The sequence below is a fragment of the Salarias fasciatus genome, chromosome 10 (assembly GCF_902148845.1).
Source record: "Salarias fasciatus chromosome 10, fSalaFa1.1, whole genome shotgun sequence".
Classification (NCBI taxonomy): domain Eukaryota; kingdom Metazoa; phylum Chordata; class Actinopteri; order Blenniiformes; family Blenniidae; genus Salarias; species Salarias fasciatus.
This window is the reverse complement of record NC_043754.1, coordinates 17,615,404-17,632,039: the sequence shown is the minus strand read 5'-3', so window position 1 is coordinate 17,632,039 and position 16,636 is coordinate 17,615,404. Positions and strand designations below refer to the sequence as shown.

The 16,636-nt window shown below is 42.1% G+C and overlaps 2 protein-coding genes across 4 annotated transcripts; both read right to left on the bottom strand.

The window, feature by feature from the left end:
* Positions 1 to 425: 425 nt before the first annotated feature.
* Positions 426 to 6,101, bottom strand: smpd1 (sphingomyelin phosphodiesterase 1). 2 transcript variants are annotated; one of them, XM_030101795.1, is made up of 9 exons: positions 5,916 to 6,101; positions 5,562 to 5,805; positions 4,058 to 4,378; positions 3,570 to 3,850; positions 3,055 to 3,228; positions 2,577 to 2,748; positions 2,317 to 2,393; positions 1,827 to 1,972; positions 426 to 1,744 (listed from the first exon to the last, which is right to left on the bottom strand). In XM_030101795.1, exons 2-9 carry the CDS (start codon positions 5,769 to 5,771, stop codon positions 1,326 to 1,328), a joined length of 1,800 nt encoding a protein of 599 aa, XP_029957655.1. In that variant the 5' UTR covers positions 5,772 to 5,805; positions 5,916 to 6,101; the 3' UTR covers positions 426 to 1,325. The 2 variants fall into 2 exon arrangements, with proteins under 2 accessions (XP_029957655.1, XP_029957654.1); XM_030101794.1 differs by having other exon boundaries at positions 1,326 to 1,744; positions 6,026 to 6,064.
* Positions 6,102 to 8,191: 2,090 nt separating this feature from the next.
* ilk (integrin-linked kinase) lies at positions 8,192 to 16,111 on the bottom strand. 2 transcript variants are annotated; one of them, XM_030101799.1, is made up of 13 exons: positions 15,985 to 16,111; positions 15,403 to 15,538; positions 12,654 to 12,819; positions 12,457 to 12,552; positions 12,198 to 12,294; positions 12,026 to 12,109; positions 11,865 to 11,950; positions 11,667 to 11,776; positions 10,375 to 10,502; positions 9,874 to 9,995; positions 9,148 to 9,247; positions 8,856 to 8,986; positions 8,192 to 8,707 (listed from the first exon to the last, which is right to left on the bottom strand). In XM_030101799.1, exons 2-13 carry the CDS (start codon positions 15,489 to 15,491, stop codon positions 8,558 to 8,560), a joined length of 1,359 nt encoding a protein of 452 aa, XP_029957659.1. In that variant the 5' UTR covers positions 15,492 to 15,538; positions 15,985 to 16,111; the 3' UTR covers positions 8,192 to 8,557. The 2 variants fall into 2 exon arrangements, with proteins under 2 accessions (XP_029957659.1, XP_029957660.1); XM_030101800.1 differs by having other exon boundaries at positions 15,978 to 16,105.
* Between the last annotated feature and the right edge of the window lie 525 nt (positions 16,112 to 16,636).

The window sequence follows — 16,636 nt, the reverse complement described above, 5'->3', positions numbered from 1 at the left end:
GTCCTGGTTGCATTTAGAGCTTGAGGACATTTTTTCAAGACTATCTTTAATATCTCTACTCAGACATTATTGCTTTCACATAACTAAACATTCAGTACATCACAAGCCAGACACGACAGTCTGACATTAGGGCAAAAATATAGAAATTGCTCATCTTACACATGATTTTCAAGCCTGTAAGTATTCCAATTCACTATATTTTGGAAATTTCTTGTATGTACCACAAGAGGGAGCTCATGTACAGTTTTTAAATCGAGGAGAACAAGAAAACTTACTTTTTCCGGCACAACAAACATCTCCCACTGCACACATACCTTTATTTAAATGCTCCATAACGGGGGCATGCTTGCACACTTAAGATATTCCTACTGTTGTGGATGTGAGAAATGACAATATTGACATCTTTCAAACAAAAAAAGTATATTCAAAAGCTTTTATTCACATTTTATACAATTTTAAATTATTTCTAACATTATAAATGCATTACTTGCTGTTCTCATGTTAAACAATCACAGACCCAAACTGTAGAACCGTCTTGCATCCGTTACATTTTGCATCTATCAGACTTGTCTGTTCAGGTAATGAACTGATAAAAGATCTAAAGTGCAGGCAGGATGAGAAACACTGAATTTGTTGTTTTCAAGATAACCTTGCTGAGGCAGATAGGGTAGAACAGTGACCTAGAGACTGATGGGTGTAAACAAAGAGCATTCAAAATGAGGTGAGGATTTATGGACTTGGACTGAAGCGCTTCATAACGATGCAAATTAAGCAAATAATATCACATTGGCAAACTTTATGTTGTCTATTTCAAAGTAAACTTCTCACCGTTAGGTGTTGGAAAACCTAATAAAGGCTTTGGGACTTCATGAAGCTGCTGATCATTCAATAACAATAAAAAGACTAAATTTAGAAGCATCCAGGGAACTTTAAAGAGTGCAGTGTCGTTAAGGATCGGAGTTTTCCCTGGGGAAAACAAGGCACCCACCTCAGTAGAAGTGACAAAACAAACTTTATAGGCTTCACGTGGATTCCTCAATCTCTGCATTTCAAGTAAACTCACCACCTGACAGTGCAACTTAAAGCAGTCTTTGACACAATTAGCTTTGCAAAAACAGCAGTGAACAAATCCATGGACGGTGACAGTGTGGCTCAACTGGAATTCTTTCAGTTCAATTAGTCCAACATCATACATCTTGCTGTAATTAAACACATCCTTGTCGATGAACCAGCAACAAAATCACATTTTTTGGCTCAAAGCTATATTTGGTCAGACTGCCTCCATACTCCCTCCATCCTGACCAATCAGTCTGCGGTTTATCCGGTCAACAGAGAGTCTTCCTGGCAGCCCGGGCCAAGTTTCCTCCAAAGCCGTTGAGGAGGTCGCACTGCTCCAGCTCATCATAGCGTCCGCTCCGCAGAAAGCAGAGCTCTCTGGTTTTGCAGGCCTCCTTGCAGGGCTCCGACACATGGCCTTTATGTTTCAAATACCAAAACTTCTGGAATGCGCGGTCGTCTTTGATGAAGGTCTGCATCAGTCCGTCACAGTCCGCGGGGAACACAGTCGGGAGACCATAAGCCGCTGTGGCCCGGTACAGCAGTTTCCACTGAGGGTTCGGGTCTGGGGTGTGCGGCGCCCCGGGACTGTGGTTCGCCTCCGTCAAGTTGAGGATGTAAGTTTCGTGGTCAAGGACCAGTCGAGAGCTGTCTTGGTAATTCCCATCCACGTAATAAACTCTGTATCCTGAAAAATATTTTAGGGTTAGCTACGCAGGTCTGTTGCTTGGAAAATGTTGGATTTTAAAGCCACTAGCATGTGTACTCACCCGGGTTGAGATTGACGTAGGTGGTAGCACTTGGAGCTATGAATGCCACTCCTACAGGTCGCGTCATGGTTGCCTCGTCGTAAAACATCTGGAACTCATCAACATGTGTGTGGCCAAAAAACTGTCCAGTAATTGTGCTTTCATATCTGTTAAAAGGAAACGGAAATGAGTGAGAGCGAAAAAACATTCATGCAACAAAATCTTTTGTAATCAGTAGTTTGGAAACATTTACAATCACAAAGGGACAAAGGAAAAAAAGGAGGAAATACAACTGAGCATTTGTGGTTATAAGAATCACACTTGACATGGATGAGTGTTCTGCACACAAGACATCTGCATAGAGGAACTTTCAACAATGGCATCCTATAGATTGTGAAAATTCACTTCCCTCAGTCATAAATAGAAGCAGACTGCATGCAGCTATGCACTGCACCGTCTGTTTCAAAGAGGATAGCACAGCACTAAGCCTAAATTGTCTTGCTGAGGCTACCTGTTGACAATGTGATAGTAGTTCCAGCTCCAGCTGCCCAGACACAGGCCAGGCGGGATGTGGCCAATGATGTGCACCTAAATAAAAAAAAACAAATAAAATGTCAGGGAAGCACGTCACAGTAAGACTGTCTGATGTAATTTAATTATAAATCAGAGTCATGATCCACTTTTGGCACAAAGTACACAATAAAAGTGGCTGAGCCGCATTAAAAATCACATGGACTGCATTCAATCGACCTGCTTTATGACTGAACTGACCTTCTCTCCCTTGTCCTCGCTGGCCTGGAGGATTTGGACCAGCCACTGCAGCTGGTTTGCCGGGTCAGTGGAGTTCACCATAAGCCAGAAGTTTTCTCGTGCACAGAAGTTCATGTTGAGAGAAACCACCCTCAAACCAGGCTGAACTTCTGCTGTGTAGAAACCCCCGTATCTGAAATGACAGCCGAAGACATTAAAAGATGACTCAAACTCAACTCTGAGCTCATAAAGCTCCGAGCGAACCATGAAAATCCCAAACCTTCAATATAAGGAACAATATTCTGAGAACTGCGACCACGGTGGTCATATTTCGCATTCCTGTGCATTAAAACAGAAGTGAAAGAAGCTCCATCATGATCCAAAGTTAACTCTTGCCCTGATTTTCATCTGCAAACAGTGTTTATCAAGATGGTGACTTGACCTGCACATATGTTCTATAGCATATATTTAGATGAAATAAAACACAAAAATCAACAACCTCAAAGTCTTCAAAGCCTGCTTCGGCAACCATGGCGCCCATTCGTCTGCCATGGCGTCGTAGAGCCAGGAGGCTGATCTGTTGCCGTGAACGAAGGGCGGCGGGAAGCTGTTCACCGGCGTGCTCTCGTGGTTTCCGATAGCGGGGTAAACCGTAACATTCGGTCCCAGGTGTCTGCGCAGAAAACGGTTGGAAGAGGTGAGTCAACAGCCACTGGGATCAGTTCCAGATAACACTGGACAAACATCCGACAAACGCAGCAGAAAACCCATGAGCAATGTTATCAGCTCACTTTGAGCTTGAGTACACAAGTAGTGTGTTGTTAATGAATTCCAATAGTAGCTGCTGGTCAAAAGTAAAAATAAGTCAAAGAGATGACATTTCTACACTGTTTCAGCAGAATGTCCATGAAAACTGCTGTGATGGAGCTTCCTGATAGAAGTATCTGTATTAACACCTAAACCACAAATTATTTTTTTATGATTCATGTATATATAAATAAATAAAGAAATTACTTGTGGATGAGTCTGGAGATGACCGTGAGCTCTGACACTTGCTGCTTCCTGGTCTGAGACCAGACGTTGTGTGCTGGTATATCCCCAGTCCAGTACACCCAGTCCCACGAGCCAGATTTGGCTGCATTTTGCAGCAGGTTCTCCACCGTCCACAGCGGGAGATCACAACTGCTATAGGTTCCCCAGTAGCCAGCCTCCCTGCGCCTCCAGATAGGAGAGCCGGATTCGTTGCGACAGCACAGAGGCTCCTTACAGTCGGCAGCGCTGCCGACCTGATACTCCTGTCAGCGAAGAAATCGATCAAAACAAAGTCACATGACCACAGTAAACCTGAAGACCTACAACATTTATGCCAAGTAAATCAGTGACCTGAAACTTGTGTTTTCACAAAGTACGACCTAAATACAGATCAATTGTAGTCAAGTGTTTAAATTCACATTGTGACGTACACATTGACTTAAATACACATCCTGACAGGACATACTGACCTTGTCCCAGTGGATGTCGGTGAGAAATAAGACCCTGCTCTGCGGCGAGCCCGGTTTGGGAGGAGAGGGTGGTTTCACAGGGGGTTTCGGGACGTTGGGCAAGGTGACGTTCCAGGGTGTGTACAAATCAAACTTGCCACAGGAAGAGCCCACCAGTACCGCGCACGCCTCACTGGGCGACAGCACGGACTGCTCCAGGGCCCTGATGACGTCGGCCCTGAACAGCTCCGTAATTTCTCGACACACTCGCTCCTCGGCCAAATGGAGATGGACGCACGCTTCGCCCAGTGCATGCGCCACTCGTTCCTCATTTGCATCGCTCTAAAAAAAGGGGTGACAAAGCAGAGCCGGATATGAAGAGAGGGATACAATTCAACACATGGCAGCTCAACTGTGACTAACTGAAAATGATTTAAATAATTCATAAGTCTACTTGAAACGCTTGGGAGGAGGACAGGTTTGGTGTCCTGTCATGACAGTTTCAATACATTTAAATAATGAGCTTTAAAAAAAAGTGTGTGGTTGAGGTCAAACGATATCGGCAGGCCAACTACCTTGCTGAAAATCAAGAAATGAATCACATGCTCATGGCCTCTGTGGAGCTACTTTTTGCTTAATAAGCAATAAACACCAGCAGACGAGAGAAACAAAACAGAGATGACCCTTTGGGTAACATGCACTGTATGATATTCTTATACTTAATGAATCTTCCATGACAGTGGTCCCAATAACAAAACTGTTGAATCATAACAAATGGCAGCAATTTTTTCCCCATCAGCATAATTTGAAAAGTGTTTAGATAGATCCTAATCAAGTTTTACAGTCCATAGTCCTAAAAAACTTAAAGCAAAATTATCAGCTAATAAAAGTGAGTGCATATCATTGATAATTTATTAATGTGTTAAAATAAAACATTTGGGGAAATACACTACCGAAAATAGTCCAGGTGAAGCTTTGAAGGGTCAGATAAGGTACAAAATGTTCAAGTATGTTTTAAAAATTAAAAATGTGATTTTGAAAAATTCTGTTTTGACACAGTCTCTCCTCATCTACAATAATTACTTATATACTGCATATATACGTGTAAATTAAAACTCCAGACATCCAGGTGTAGTTTTTGAGCAAAAGGACTACTATCATGAGTGCAGATCAGGGTTTACAGGAATGTGACTGGACGAAAAGAGCCAGGTATGTTTTGAAGAGTCCTTATCAGGGCTACGGGAGATGTCTGAAGATTCCAGGTTGAGCTTAAAGGCTGATTTTATTTTTAATGGCTTTAGATGTCTGGCTTAAAAGGCTAAGGTTATTAGGTAAATGTTGAGGTCTGGCATTAAATGAATTTGCTCAATGAGTCCAGGTTAAATCTATTGTTATAGTTCTTAAACGATGTTAATGGGTCACTACTCTTGGTTGTCGTGGAGTGAGCTCAGAGAACAAAAGGCTGTTTTCCCAACTTCAAAAGTACATTTAACCTTTCAGTGGCTCAGAAATATAAAAACGTTACCAGAAGGACGATGTCGAGGATGGTGAAAACAGTTTTGCACAGGGGGCAGGTGAGGTTTCTCCAGCTAAATCCGACTTTGTGGTGATCGATCAGCTCCAGGAGCTCGAGCCGGGGCTGGCCGGACTGCTGAACCGGAAGACAGAGCCCAAACCCGGCCAGCACGAGAGCCAGAGAGCAGGTAAACAAGGGCTGAGGGGTGAGGAGCCTCATCGTCCCACCGCCGTCTGTGCACTTGCCTCTGGTACTGGACGAGAGAAACAAGACAACACAGTGTCAGACTTTCATTCAACAATAAACAAGTGGCCAACAATGAAGACACAAACAAAAACACCCGGTACTTGTGAAGCTACTCACAGTTAGCTCGCTATTTTCTCCCTCAAGACGCGCGCCTAAAAAACAACAAACTCCTGGAGAAGTGAGGTGAACAAAGAGAACGAAGACTGCCCAGACGCTTGTGGACTGACCTGCTTGTAAAATAACTTCTCTAAAAGCAGGTCGAGGTGTCCTGTTATTGCGCCTGCGGTGTCCTTCCTCAAACTGCAGCTGATGAAGCGCGTTCCCGCTGCTCGCTCTCGTGCAGGCGCAGCGTCAGCTGACTCGTCACGTGTCTGTTTCTTTCAAGCTGTTCGCTCAAACAGCAGACACGCTTCTCATAACTCGGGCGATTTTCTCCACAACTTAGCATCGATTACACTTTTTTCCCCTCTTCATTCTGCAGAGCATGCGTTTTTGACCAAAGCCTCAAAGCATCTGGGATTTGAAGACCAGTATCATTAGTCCCAGATTTGGGATGTAATGATGCCATGGAAGTGTGAAGAATAACATGCATGGCATGTTATTCTTCAAGGATGTCCAGTTTCGCCCAAATTGTTCATTTTAGTCACACATTTTCATGTGTTCTCTATTTTGAATAACCCCATAGTACAAGGAATTCACGTGTAAAAGTCTCCCCGTCCAACATGTCAAATCACAACATATCACAAAAAAAGAAGTCAGTTATGTCAATATATATCAGTGTGTTCTCGAAAGACAGGAATAGACATCTACATACGTCTGTAAGTCCCTGAGGGACACAGAGTGATCGACATTAATACACAGTTAATTAAAAATTTCTGACTGTGTTGTATAAGGCGCTCTATAAATAAAGCTGAATTGAATATACATAAATACACATATCATTCATAAATCCAAAAAACTGCACATCTATCACTTTTTTAACTTTAGCAAAACTCTAATATATCTAGAACATTTCATGAAAATACTCGTATAATCACTTTTGAAGAGTGCGCCACCTAGTGACAAATTTGACTTCCTTCCTTCAACTTTTTTTTTCCAGCCCACAGCTCCTCTTCACTTTAATTTTCACTCTCTTGCACAAACAGTGGGCAGTAGGTGTGAAAGATAGTGAAAGATAGTGTATTTCTCACAGTTTAGCAGGTGAACAAGGCGTCAGAATGTCAGCAAGAACTATTAGGACAGATTTCAGAGAAAAAGACTGCACAGGTTGAGCAAACTGGACAAAAGGAAAACAGTTTAGGTTTCACTGTTTCCTATCAGAACCAGATGGGAAACAAGCTCAGGGCTCCAAAGAGTATGCGTGATGGTCATAAAAATAATGAATATTATATTATAATAATTAATAGTAATACTAAATAAAAATATACAATGCACTTATGAAAAAACAATATACCAACAATGATACTTTAAAAATGATACTTTGTTGCCAAGTCTTCAGTAAAGTTATATTGATGACGTCATCGCATAATTTGCATAACTGTAAATTGGCATATCTTTGTCAACCTGAGCTTTAGTGCCAAAACATATAGCGGAATAGAAATGTAATCTAACAGTGGTATAGACTTGTATCACTCAGAGAAAAAATTGGGAATACAGAGAAAAAAGTGTTGCAGAGCTACCGAGTTTTTTTTGTTTATTTGTTTGTTTTGTTCGGCAGTACCAGCTAGCACCGTGTGGACGAAAACACGGAAGAGTTGCTCCTTGAGTCAGGTGACAACAATGCAATGCATGCTTTCAATAACACTGGGGGAAGTCACCAGATTTGTTGCTAATTGCTTTTTTTGTGTCGCTAGAGGGGTCTGAAAAATTGCTGAATGTAGCAACAATGTCGCTTAATTTCGCAGCTGAACCGTCAGTAACAGAGAGGAACGCCATTGAGTAAAGGCGCACAATCATAACGTGTATGACTTACAAATGCCACCTGCTGGACAAGAGTGTTATTACAACAGTGATGACTTCCGTCTCTGGAAGGCAACAACGCAACAGTAAAAAAGCCACAACAGAACAGCACATATAGAATATTGAGGTCTAGGCCATCTGTGCACATCCAGAAGATGTTCTCAGGGGAGCTTGAATGAAATATTTTTTCTGTCTTTCTTGGATGTTGTAAGGATGTCTTGTCAGGACGTTGTATTGATGTCAAAGAAAAGACGTTTCATTTCCGCAAATATTTGACATCCAGAAGATGTCCTTAAAGGAGCCAGAACATGGAAAAGCAATATCACAAGACAAGGTGTAAGAACAAAAACCTGATATAAAATTTAGACGTGACAAAATATTCTATTAATGGGGGATAAAATCTAAAAAAAAAAAAACACACACAAGGATTTTTCATAAATATAAAACATTTATTGCATTGGCAGTTGCTAGGATGCATAAAAGCACTTATAATATACACATTTCTTTGGATCGGTTTCAATCAGAATTCTCATACAGTTTAATCCTCTCTGCGTTAAAAAAAAAGCCAACATTACAAGAAGCTTCAGCCATACTGGCACAAGCTCAGAAACATTTAAATCTCAAATTTAATTTATACAAGAAAATCAGTTTAAAGCTTAGTGTCTGAACTTTGACTAACTAAAGTGGTTTATGGCATTATTTACAGTGGCTTAGCAGATACATGACTGAAGTGTAGATAAAAAGTGGTTTGATGATAACACATTATTACAAGTGAAACAGAAGACTGCGGCTAACATCATTCACTTGTCCTGCATCTTCTCCAAGATGGGAACGATCATGTCGAACTTGGGTCTTTTGGCTGGATCTTCATTCATGCAGAGCCTCATCAGTTTACAGATATGAGGTGAAATTCCTGGTGGAATGGTGGGCCGAAGACCCTCGAGAGCAACCTGAGCAATGGAAACAAAGCGGAAAGCAACGTTGGTGTAAATACTGTACTTTGAACGGGAAAACCTGCTTTTTTTGTGTCCACATTTTGTAGGAATGTTGAAACCTGTGGCAGAAGCCTACGGGGTTGTAAATCGTGGAAACACTTACCTTCATTCCTATTTCCATGTGTGAGAGGTCAGCAAAGGGCACTTCTCTGGTAACCAGCTCCCACAGCAACACAGCGAAGCTCCACATGTCCGCTGATCTGCGGTTGATGTCCTCAGATCTCTTTTGCAGGGCTGAAAAGAAGGAAAGGGAAAAAAAAAAAATCAACCTATATTTATAACATGACCTAGTGGACAGTATGACTAATTCTAAAACGGGATTTCTGTAAATCACACCTTTTTTCTAATGACTGACACATGAAGCAAAGAGACAGAAAATGAAGCATAATTAGTACCTTCAGGGGCCATCCATGCTGGGGAATACATACGACCAGGACACTGGAAGGAGAACTTGGCGTCTGCCATGCTTATTCTGGCTGTCATGTCCTCATCAATCTGAAAGAAATGAGTCATACCAGTTTGTTATTCACGACATATCAGTGTTTCATAGCCTTTAGGGTGTTTGATTCAATTCAAATTAATTCTTGTGCAATTGCTCTTGCCAGTGGAGGTGATTTGTGGGAATTACATGAGCTGCCATCCGAAACCACAGTGGGCAAATAATAAGCAGGTTGAGACACATTTAGGAGTTGATCTGCTTTTTAAAAAATAGTTGCAATTTGACTGTAAGTATAAATACAGTGTGAAACAAAGGTGTCTTGTCACTAACAAGCTCTCTCCGACCACAACTTTTTGTTGACACTTATAATAGAGGAATTCCTACCATTGTTCTGACGTCTATATTCTGTAAGCTGTTGGTGAACCAAACAATGATACCATCACAGTAATCTCACAGGAACTTGTAGCGGCAATTATCAAAGTTATCAAAGTCCATTTGCATCATCAATGTTATAACCACATATTTTACAGTCCAATCTTTGATCGTATCAAGTGCTGAACCAGCCTGATATACTACTTGTTCCTTTTTATGCTTTTATACAGGCTGACAAAGGTGCATACACACCATAAGTCTCTATTAATTGAGGACATACCGGCTGGTGAAAAGGGGAGCAGCGTCTTACCATGACGTGTTTACTGTTGAGGTAAAGCCGTGAGACCATTGGTTCTAAGGTGTGGAGGAAGGCCATGCCGCTGGCGATATCTAACGCAAACTTCACTGCTTGGCTTTGGTCTACAACCAGAGCTGTGGAGGAAGACAAAGGAGGACGGGAGAGAAAAGTCAGAAATACATATGAAGTCGATTTCCCAAGACATTTCTCCTGAACAATTGCTGGGACAAAAGTGAGAGTTTAAGATGGACTGAAAAGATAAGAAGAAGGAAACAGATTGAGTCAGACTTCTTAAACTCAAAACGAAAGTGAACAACGCTTAAAATTAGCAGACTATGTCCTCTTCAGACTTTATGTATTAGTTGCTTGATGTAAATTAGTTCCCACTGTGTGCATTCATGCGATGTGTATGTGTGTGTGTGTCTATCTGAAGTGTCAAACCTGAACGAAGCCACTCAAAAACAAATTTTAAACCAATATTTCACATTTCCGTCTCACACACAATGTACTTACTCGTGCCCTGATGAAGTATGTTGTACAGGGATCCGTACGGCATGTAGTGTGTGATGATGATGGGATGAGGGGAAGGAGGCGACTGGCAGGCTCCGAGGACAGGCAGAATGTTCGGATGAGAAAAGATCCTTCAGAAACAACAATAGTTGATAAGGAATTAGCAAATTAAAATAGGAAAGAATTCCCATCATTAAGATAAAAGAATATTTAAAAGCATGTGGTGAATGAAGAAAGGTGCATATCGATCACCTGCAGCTCTTTACAGCAGCAGTTTTACACTTCCATCATCTGAAGATCTTTATTTTTGAAATACGAACACAGCAGACTACATGCATTACAAATTTACAGTGCACACGTACCAAGCACTTGCATGTTGGTATAAATTCCTAAAACAGTTTACCTGAGGGCAGTAAGAAGCACACTTCGACTTCCTGGTGGGGATTCTTTTGCTTGCCCTGCTCGGAGGTTTTCTCTTATTTTAATTTGTTTGTGTTAATGAGGCCCTAAAGTACATGGAACTGCTTAAATACGAAAGCTTAAATACGGTGCCGAATGTTTTTGTGATGCACAGTGCATTGTTTACTCTGTTCGGGGTGTTAACATGTCTGTAAGTAGTGCCTCAGAGATGTGCTTTTAACAGCCATAATTATGTCAGTGAAGATCCAGTGAATGCAGATGTTGTTCTGGGGGCTTGGCTGAACCTGTTTAAACATGACTTATCAGGTTCGGCCCACTCAAATACTTTCATTCTTCATTCCTTTCATCCAAACACCTCAGCAACAAATGTTTTGCCTTTCAGTAACAGTGTTCTTAATAAACTTCTTGAGGAACATCATTATGCCTAAATTCATTATATCAGAAAAAAAGAAGCTAGATCCTCGTGACGTTTTAATTTTAGTTGAGTTTCAGGATTATTCCGTAGGAAAGACATTTGTGAAACTTATTTTCACACAGCAAAAAAAAAAAAAAAAATCAGCTTTTCTTTACTTCACAACAGCAGGAGTTAAGAAAAATATAGCAAACTGCTTGTTCCACAGTACAAGTTCCACACCAATACCTGCTCACTGGCCTGTCACTAAAGATCAGACACATCAATTCTCACATGAGGACTGTCTATCTGGAGTGATACAGAGTCTAAAAACAAACTTTATCAGAGTCAAAGAGCAGTCGTAGCCTATGTAGGATTGACAGAATTTGATTCTCTAATGGTTGTTTGATTTTGTGCACAGTCATTATAGGAAACACTGCCGAGGAGCCAAAACAGGCCGAAACTGCACTCGTTCATGGATTACCTGAGTTTCGGATGTTCCTCGTTGAAGTCTCTGCTCTTCCTGGTGGTCCAGTCTCTCACCTGCAACACCTTCACGACAATCTCATCCCCTTGCCACCGGCCCTGCCACAGCTAAGAACAGAGCAGATATAAGATAAAAACAAGCGATCAGCTGAAAAAGACCGGTCAGGCAGAAGCAATAACAGAAAAAGCAACTGACCTCCCCAGACTGGTTTTCATTGATCTTCGCCAGGAGTGAAAGCTGCTTGTAATCAATACCAGCCTGCTTGTTGAGGGTACCATTACCTGAAAGAGCCAATCCATTAACAATAAAGCAAACAGCCTGATTTGAAATGATCTGCTCCTGAAATAGTTACTCACGAGGTCGTGTACGCATGGTGCCCTTCCAGAAAGTTTCTTTGTACGGGATTTTGGCCATACTCTGGCCCATTTTTTCTGCCTTTTCTAAAAAAAAAAAAAATAAATAAAATTCTGATATACTTCATTTTTCCATCATTCAAATTCTTTGAACATCCACGACTTGCTTTCTAACCTTGCAGCAGTTGCTTTAAATGTGGCTTGGCCTTGTCCAGAGGGGTCTGTCCATACCTGTTACATACACACACCTGGGCACCGCTGGCCACAAGGTCCTGAAAATACACAATGCACAGGCTGAATGTGATTGTGTTCGTACGGCAGGTAAGACACTGGGAGCGTCACAAATTCAGTGCAGTGGCCTTCTCTCCCCAGAAGGGGGCTCTTCCAGCTAACGGATCATGCAAAGGGAAGCCTCAAGGTGTTTAATATCTCACCTCTGCCACCTCGTCTTGGCCCCAGAAGCAGGCGTAGTGGAGTGGGGTGTTCCCGTGCTCATTGACTGTGTTGGGGTCCGCCTTGCACTGGATCAACTGCCATTCAAATATCATCAAGTTTGACAATTACATCACAAATGGCACAATGCAATGAACGCACAGATAGCTGTAACCGCCGTGTGAGCGGGCGAGCGTACCTTTGCCACAATGTCTCTATGTCCGTGACTGGAGGCGAGGTGTAACGGCGTGTCGTCTCCGCGGTTCATCACGTTAATCCGAGCTCCCCTCATGATGAGCATGTCAACAACGCCGCTCCTGCCCTCCCTGCACGCCCAGTGGAGGGGGCTGAAGCCGTGGTCATCGCTAAAGCGCGAGCAGAACAGAGCGTGAGGCGTAAATAAGCTGCCATCTTTAAGCTGTTTTAGAGTTGACGTTCAAACCGGGTCCTGTTAAATGATAAGAGGCAAAAAAAGCTTCATTCTACCGTTGTGGAGTGTGTTGGCCGGTGGGCTTTCTTAACAACTCTCAGTGCAAATCAGCTGACAAAATACTGTGTGGTTTTGACACACAGTCACACAGGTTCTCACACCCGCCACCTACTAATCTTTATTTAGACCTAAGCACATGCTTCCCTGCTTCGCCTGCAGCCTCAGCCCATCTGATGACTGGCCCGGTGATAAAAATGTCTTTGCAGTCTGGAATGCCTGCTAACATATGCGAAGACGCAAGCGTCCATAGCGTACATAGCACCAGTGCAGTCTACACGGAGCCAGACTGTCACCTCGGTGCGACTGGCCCCTTCACCCCAGCCAGCCCTGTGCATTACCTGACCCCTGGGAAGCTGCAGGGGCTTCTCACAACTCCCTGCAAAGCCACAAGCTCTCCGCTCTATTTGCCAATAAACCTCGGGAGGGCTTGTATACCCTGTAGGAAATAGCTGCAGTACTAGCTCACACTAAAGTGAAATAGCAGTTAGGCCCATTTTCTGTCAAATTTGATCTAGCAATGGACAGACAGTTCATACTCAGACCGTCCCGCTGTGTGCTATAAAAAGTAACGGGGGGCGAAAAAAAAAAACTCAGGAATGACAGGGTGGAAAAAAAACACAGAGGAATCCTGAGTGAAATTTCTGTCTTTTTACTCAGTGTTTCCCTTTGTCGTTCACTAAAACGCGGTTTGCGTCTGTGAACTCCCTCTCCATTTATTAATGTGTAGGAGAACTGTTTTCTTAGCTAACAACACGTTTTCCCACCGACCCATTTTCATGCACATTAATGGTTATTCAGAGGGGAAATGGGGGGCTGGCTCACATAGCTGAGCGTCCCTTCTGAACAGCCCACGGAGGCCTCCGAGCAAAGCGACTGGGCTCTCAGATGTTTACGCGGGGCTGTGGAGGGCTGCCTGAGAAGCTCCGTCAGTCAGGGCCTGGCCCTGTATGGAGCTGAACAGAGGAAATGGCCTTGGCTGTTGCGTGGTTGGCCGGCAGCTCTGCAGCCCTCAAAGTCAACGTCAACAAACTGCACATATATGGCCTGGCCCAAGAATGAGATAACTACAGTCTTTGGCAGTGAGGTCTTCTCGCTTCCCTCAAGCAAAGGAATTATGTAAACAGACAGAAGGGCTGTGTATATCCTCAACACTTCAGGGAAAATCCAACAGAAGTGCAACTTGTGTCTATTATATATTCATGACCTCCATTTACATTCTAATTAAAGCCTTTGTTAATCACTAACAGTAAAAACTAACTGTAAAAGTGACATTTTGTTGTACTTGGCGTGACATAAATAAAGCAAGAATTGAAACTGAACTTAATTTTAAACTTTTACGGAACAACTGAGTGAAAATTAATGGAAAATCTTCATTTATTTAGAAAAAAAAAACCAAACAAATATAGAACATTTAACAACATAACATAATGATGTATGTCCTGGGAACCAAACTAGAATGTACCCTGCCTTCCCCTATTGTTAGTTAAGATCGGTTCCGGGGCACTATGACCCTGAATTGGATAAAAAAAGGCTCGATGATGGATTTAAAATTTGTGCACAGTGTAAACGAACCAAAATCAGTGATATAGAATAATCTGTGGATTAAAATAATCTCCAAATTGGATATGTTTTTGAATTCATTTTGATAAAAGGACTTTCAATCCTCTTTTCACAGTCTTTTCTTGATTAGTTGCTATTGATTCAAAGTATGATGCATAATTTGCACAAAAGTACCAGAGAGTACCTGATATACTGGAAATGTAGAAGAAAAAAGTCATTGAACGCTAAAAGATTATTTGGGTAAACTTGTTAGTTTCGATACCAAAAATGGTCACTTGTACAATGAAGAAACTGCCTTCCTTGATCCAATTACGAATTACATGGTTTCCTATTATCTAACATGCTGTTGCTTAGTTCTCTTTGTACACTCAAACAAATAACACACACATAACAAATTATGTATGTTCTTTTAAAGGCGGCGGGGGGACGAACCTCAGGTTATACTTTGCTGTCTGAGTCACTTATGTCGCCACATAGCCTCCTCTGAAAATCACCCACTGCTTTTTATGCTCGTTTTTGCCGAATGACATCATGAGGGGAAAAGAAAAAGGAGAAACGCACGAGCTCCACTGGAGTCACTGCAGCGCAGTGATGCTCAGTGGTATGAGGGAGTAGTAGGGAGAGCACAGTATGGAAACTATTTTACCGCCACTAATGTGCCAAAGAGCACTTCTGAAGTGCACACACACACACACACACACACACACACACACACACACACACACACACACACACACACACACACACACACACACACACCAAATCTGTAAAGCTTTCCATAAACCATACATAGTACAACCAGAAATTCACACACACACACACACACACACACACACACACACACACACACACACACACACACATCTTCACAGAAGTCTGCTTGGATATTTCTGCTTACCCCAAGTTCAGGTCGTTCTCTGTGTTGTCCAGCCACAGCCGGACAGCCACAGAGTTTCCTTCTCGACACTGTGTGAAGATGTCATCCATGGGTGTAATGTAGACAGGCTATCTTCTTCTTTAATCTCCTTTAAAGTCTGAAGCAGAGACACAGTGAAAAGCATCTTAGAAACACTTCTTATTACAAGTGGGGTCAAATAAGTCATTTGGAATTTGCAAATGACCCTGCAAGTAATCACGGCAGTAATGATTCATCTCAGATTATGCTGTGTTACTGTATTAAGTAAATGTCCTGGAAAAGGTAATCTGAACCATTACTTGTATGTTTGATCTTAAATTCTGTGCTGAATGTAAAAAAAAAAAAACCTAAAAACATTTATAAACAGTCACCGTCCAACTGAATGAAATGAAAATAGCTGAACTCTCCCACATTTCCTCTCAGACTGTTGAATCGGATGTGCTGGCCTGTGGTGGGATCACTTTGAAACCCACTGGTGGAAAGTCAAAGTTAAGTCCACCGCAAAGTAAAAGAACAGCAAAGCTCGAGAAGAGAATCATAAGAAAGGGTTATTTCATCTCTTACCAGCTGCTACTCGATCGATTTCTAGGCGGATTCTTTCTCTCCTCTTCTCCTTTCTTTTCTCTTCTCTTTCTTTTTTTTTTTTTTTCTTCTTTCCAGCCGAAAGCCTGTCGTCTCCTGAAATTGAAGAGCCAGGACTGGCCGGGCGGAGTCCCCGCCCCGCTCCTCCGGCCTGATGTGGGCTTCTGCTGGGAAGCAGCCAGAGCGGCCCCGCCGCTGCAGCTGTCCCGGGACGGCGGCGCCTCCTGCTGGAGGAAATGTGCTACTGCAAGTACCAGTGTCATAACAACACAAGGCCACACTTCCTCTGTCCGGAGCTTTTAAGTTTTTTTATGTGCTGAAGAGTAATATTTGTGTAGCATGTTTTTGCAAAAAAAAAAAAAAAAAAAAGCAAAAGTTATTTCTGAGTCCCTAATAAGAGCAAACCCTGTTTTATGCTGTTATAAATATTGTAGTATGCACACTAATGGTGTAGTTTGTTTTCTTTGCTGTTTGCTTCACTGTTTTAAAACGAACTTCACAAATAACCATGAAAGTTGTGGGAACTAGTTTGCCATTAAGTATGCATTTTAAAAAGTTTTTTTCATGCTCCTGAAATATTTAAACTCTTTTGATGCTAGTTAGTTCAGTTTTCTGTTGCCTTTCTGGAAATCAC

What these genes read in the sequence shown, in the direction of transcription:
- smpd1 (XM_030101795.1), bottom strand. Translation starts at nt 5,771, where the DNA reads ATGAGGCTCCTCACCCCTCAGCCCTTGTTTACCTGCTCTCTGGCTCTC. An exon ending in CCGACATCCACTGGGACAAG is followed by an intron (nt 3,851 to 4,057) that starts GTCAGTATGTCC and finishes CTTCGCTGACAG; the next exon opens with GAGTATCAGGTCGGCAGCGC. An exon ending in CAGGCTTTGAAGACTTTGAG is followed by an intron (nt 2,749 to 3,054) that starts GTTGTTGATTTT and finishes CTGTCATTTCAG; the next exon opens with ATACGGGGGTTTCTACACAG.
- ilk (XM_030101799.1), bottom strand. Translation starts at nt 15,491, where the DNA reads ATGGATGACATCTTCACACAGTGTCGAGAAGGAAACTCTGTGGCTGTC. An exon ending in CACCATGCGTACACGACCTC is followed by an intron (nt 11,951 to 12,025) that starts GTGAGTAACTAT and finishes TGGCTCTTTCAG; the next exon opens with GTAATGGTACCCTCAACAAG. An exon ending in GAGGAACATCCGAAACTCAG is followed by an intron (nt 10,503 to 11,666) that starts GTAATCCATGAA and finishes TTGTTTCTGAAG; the next exon opens with GATCTTTTCTCATCCGAACA.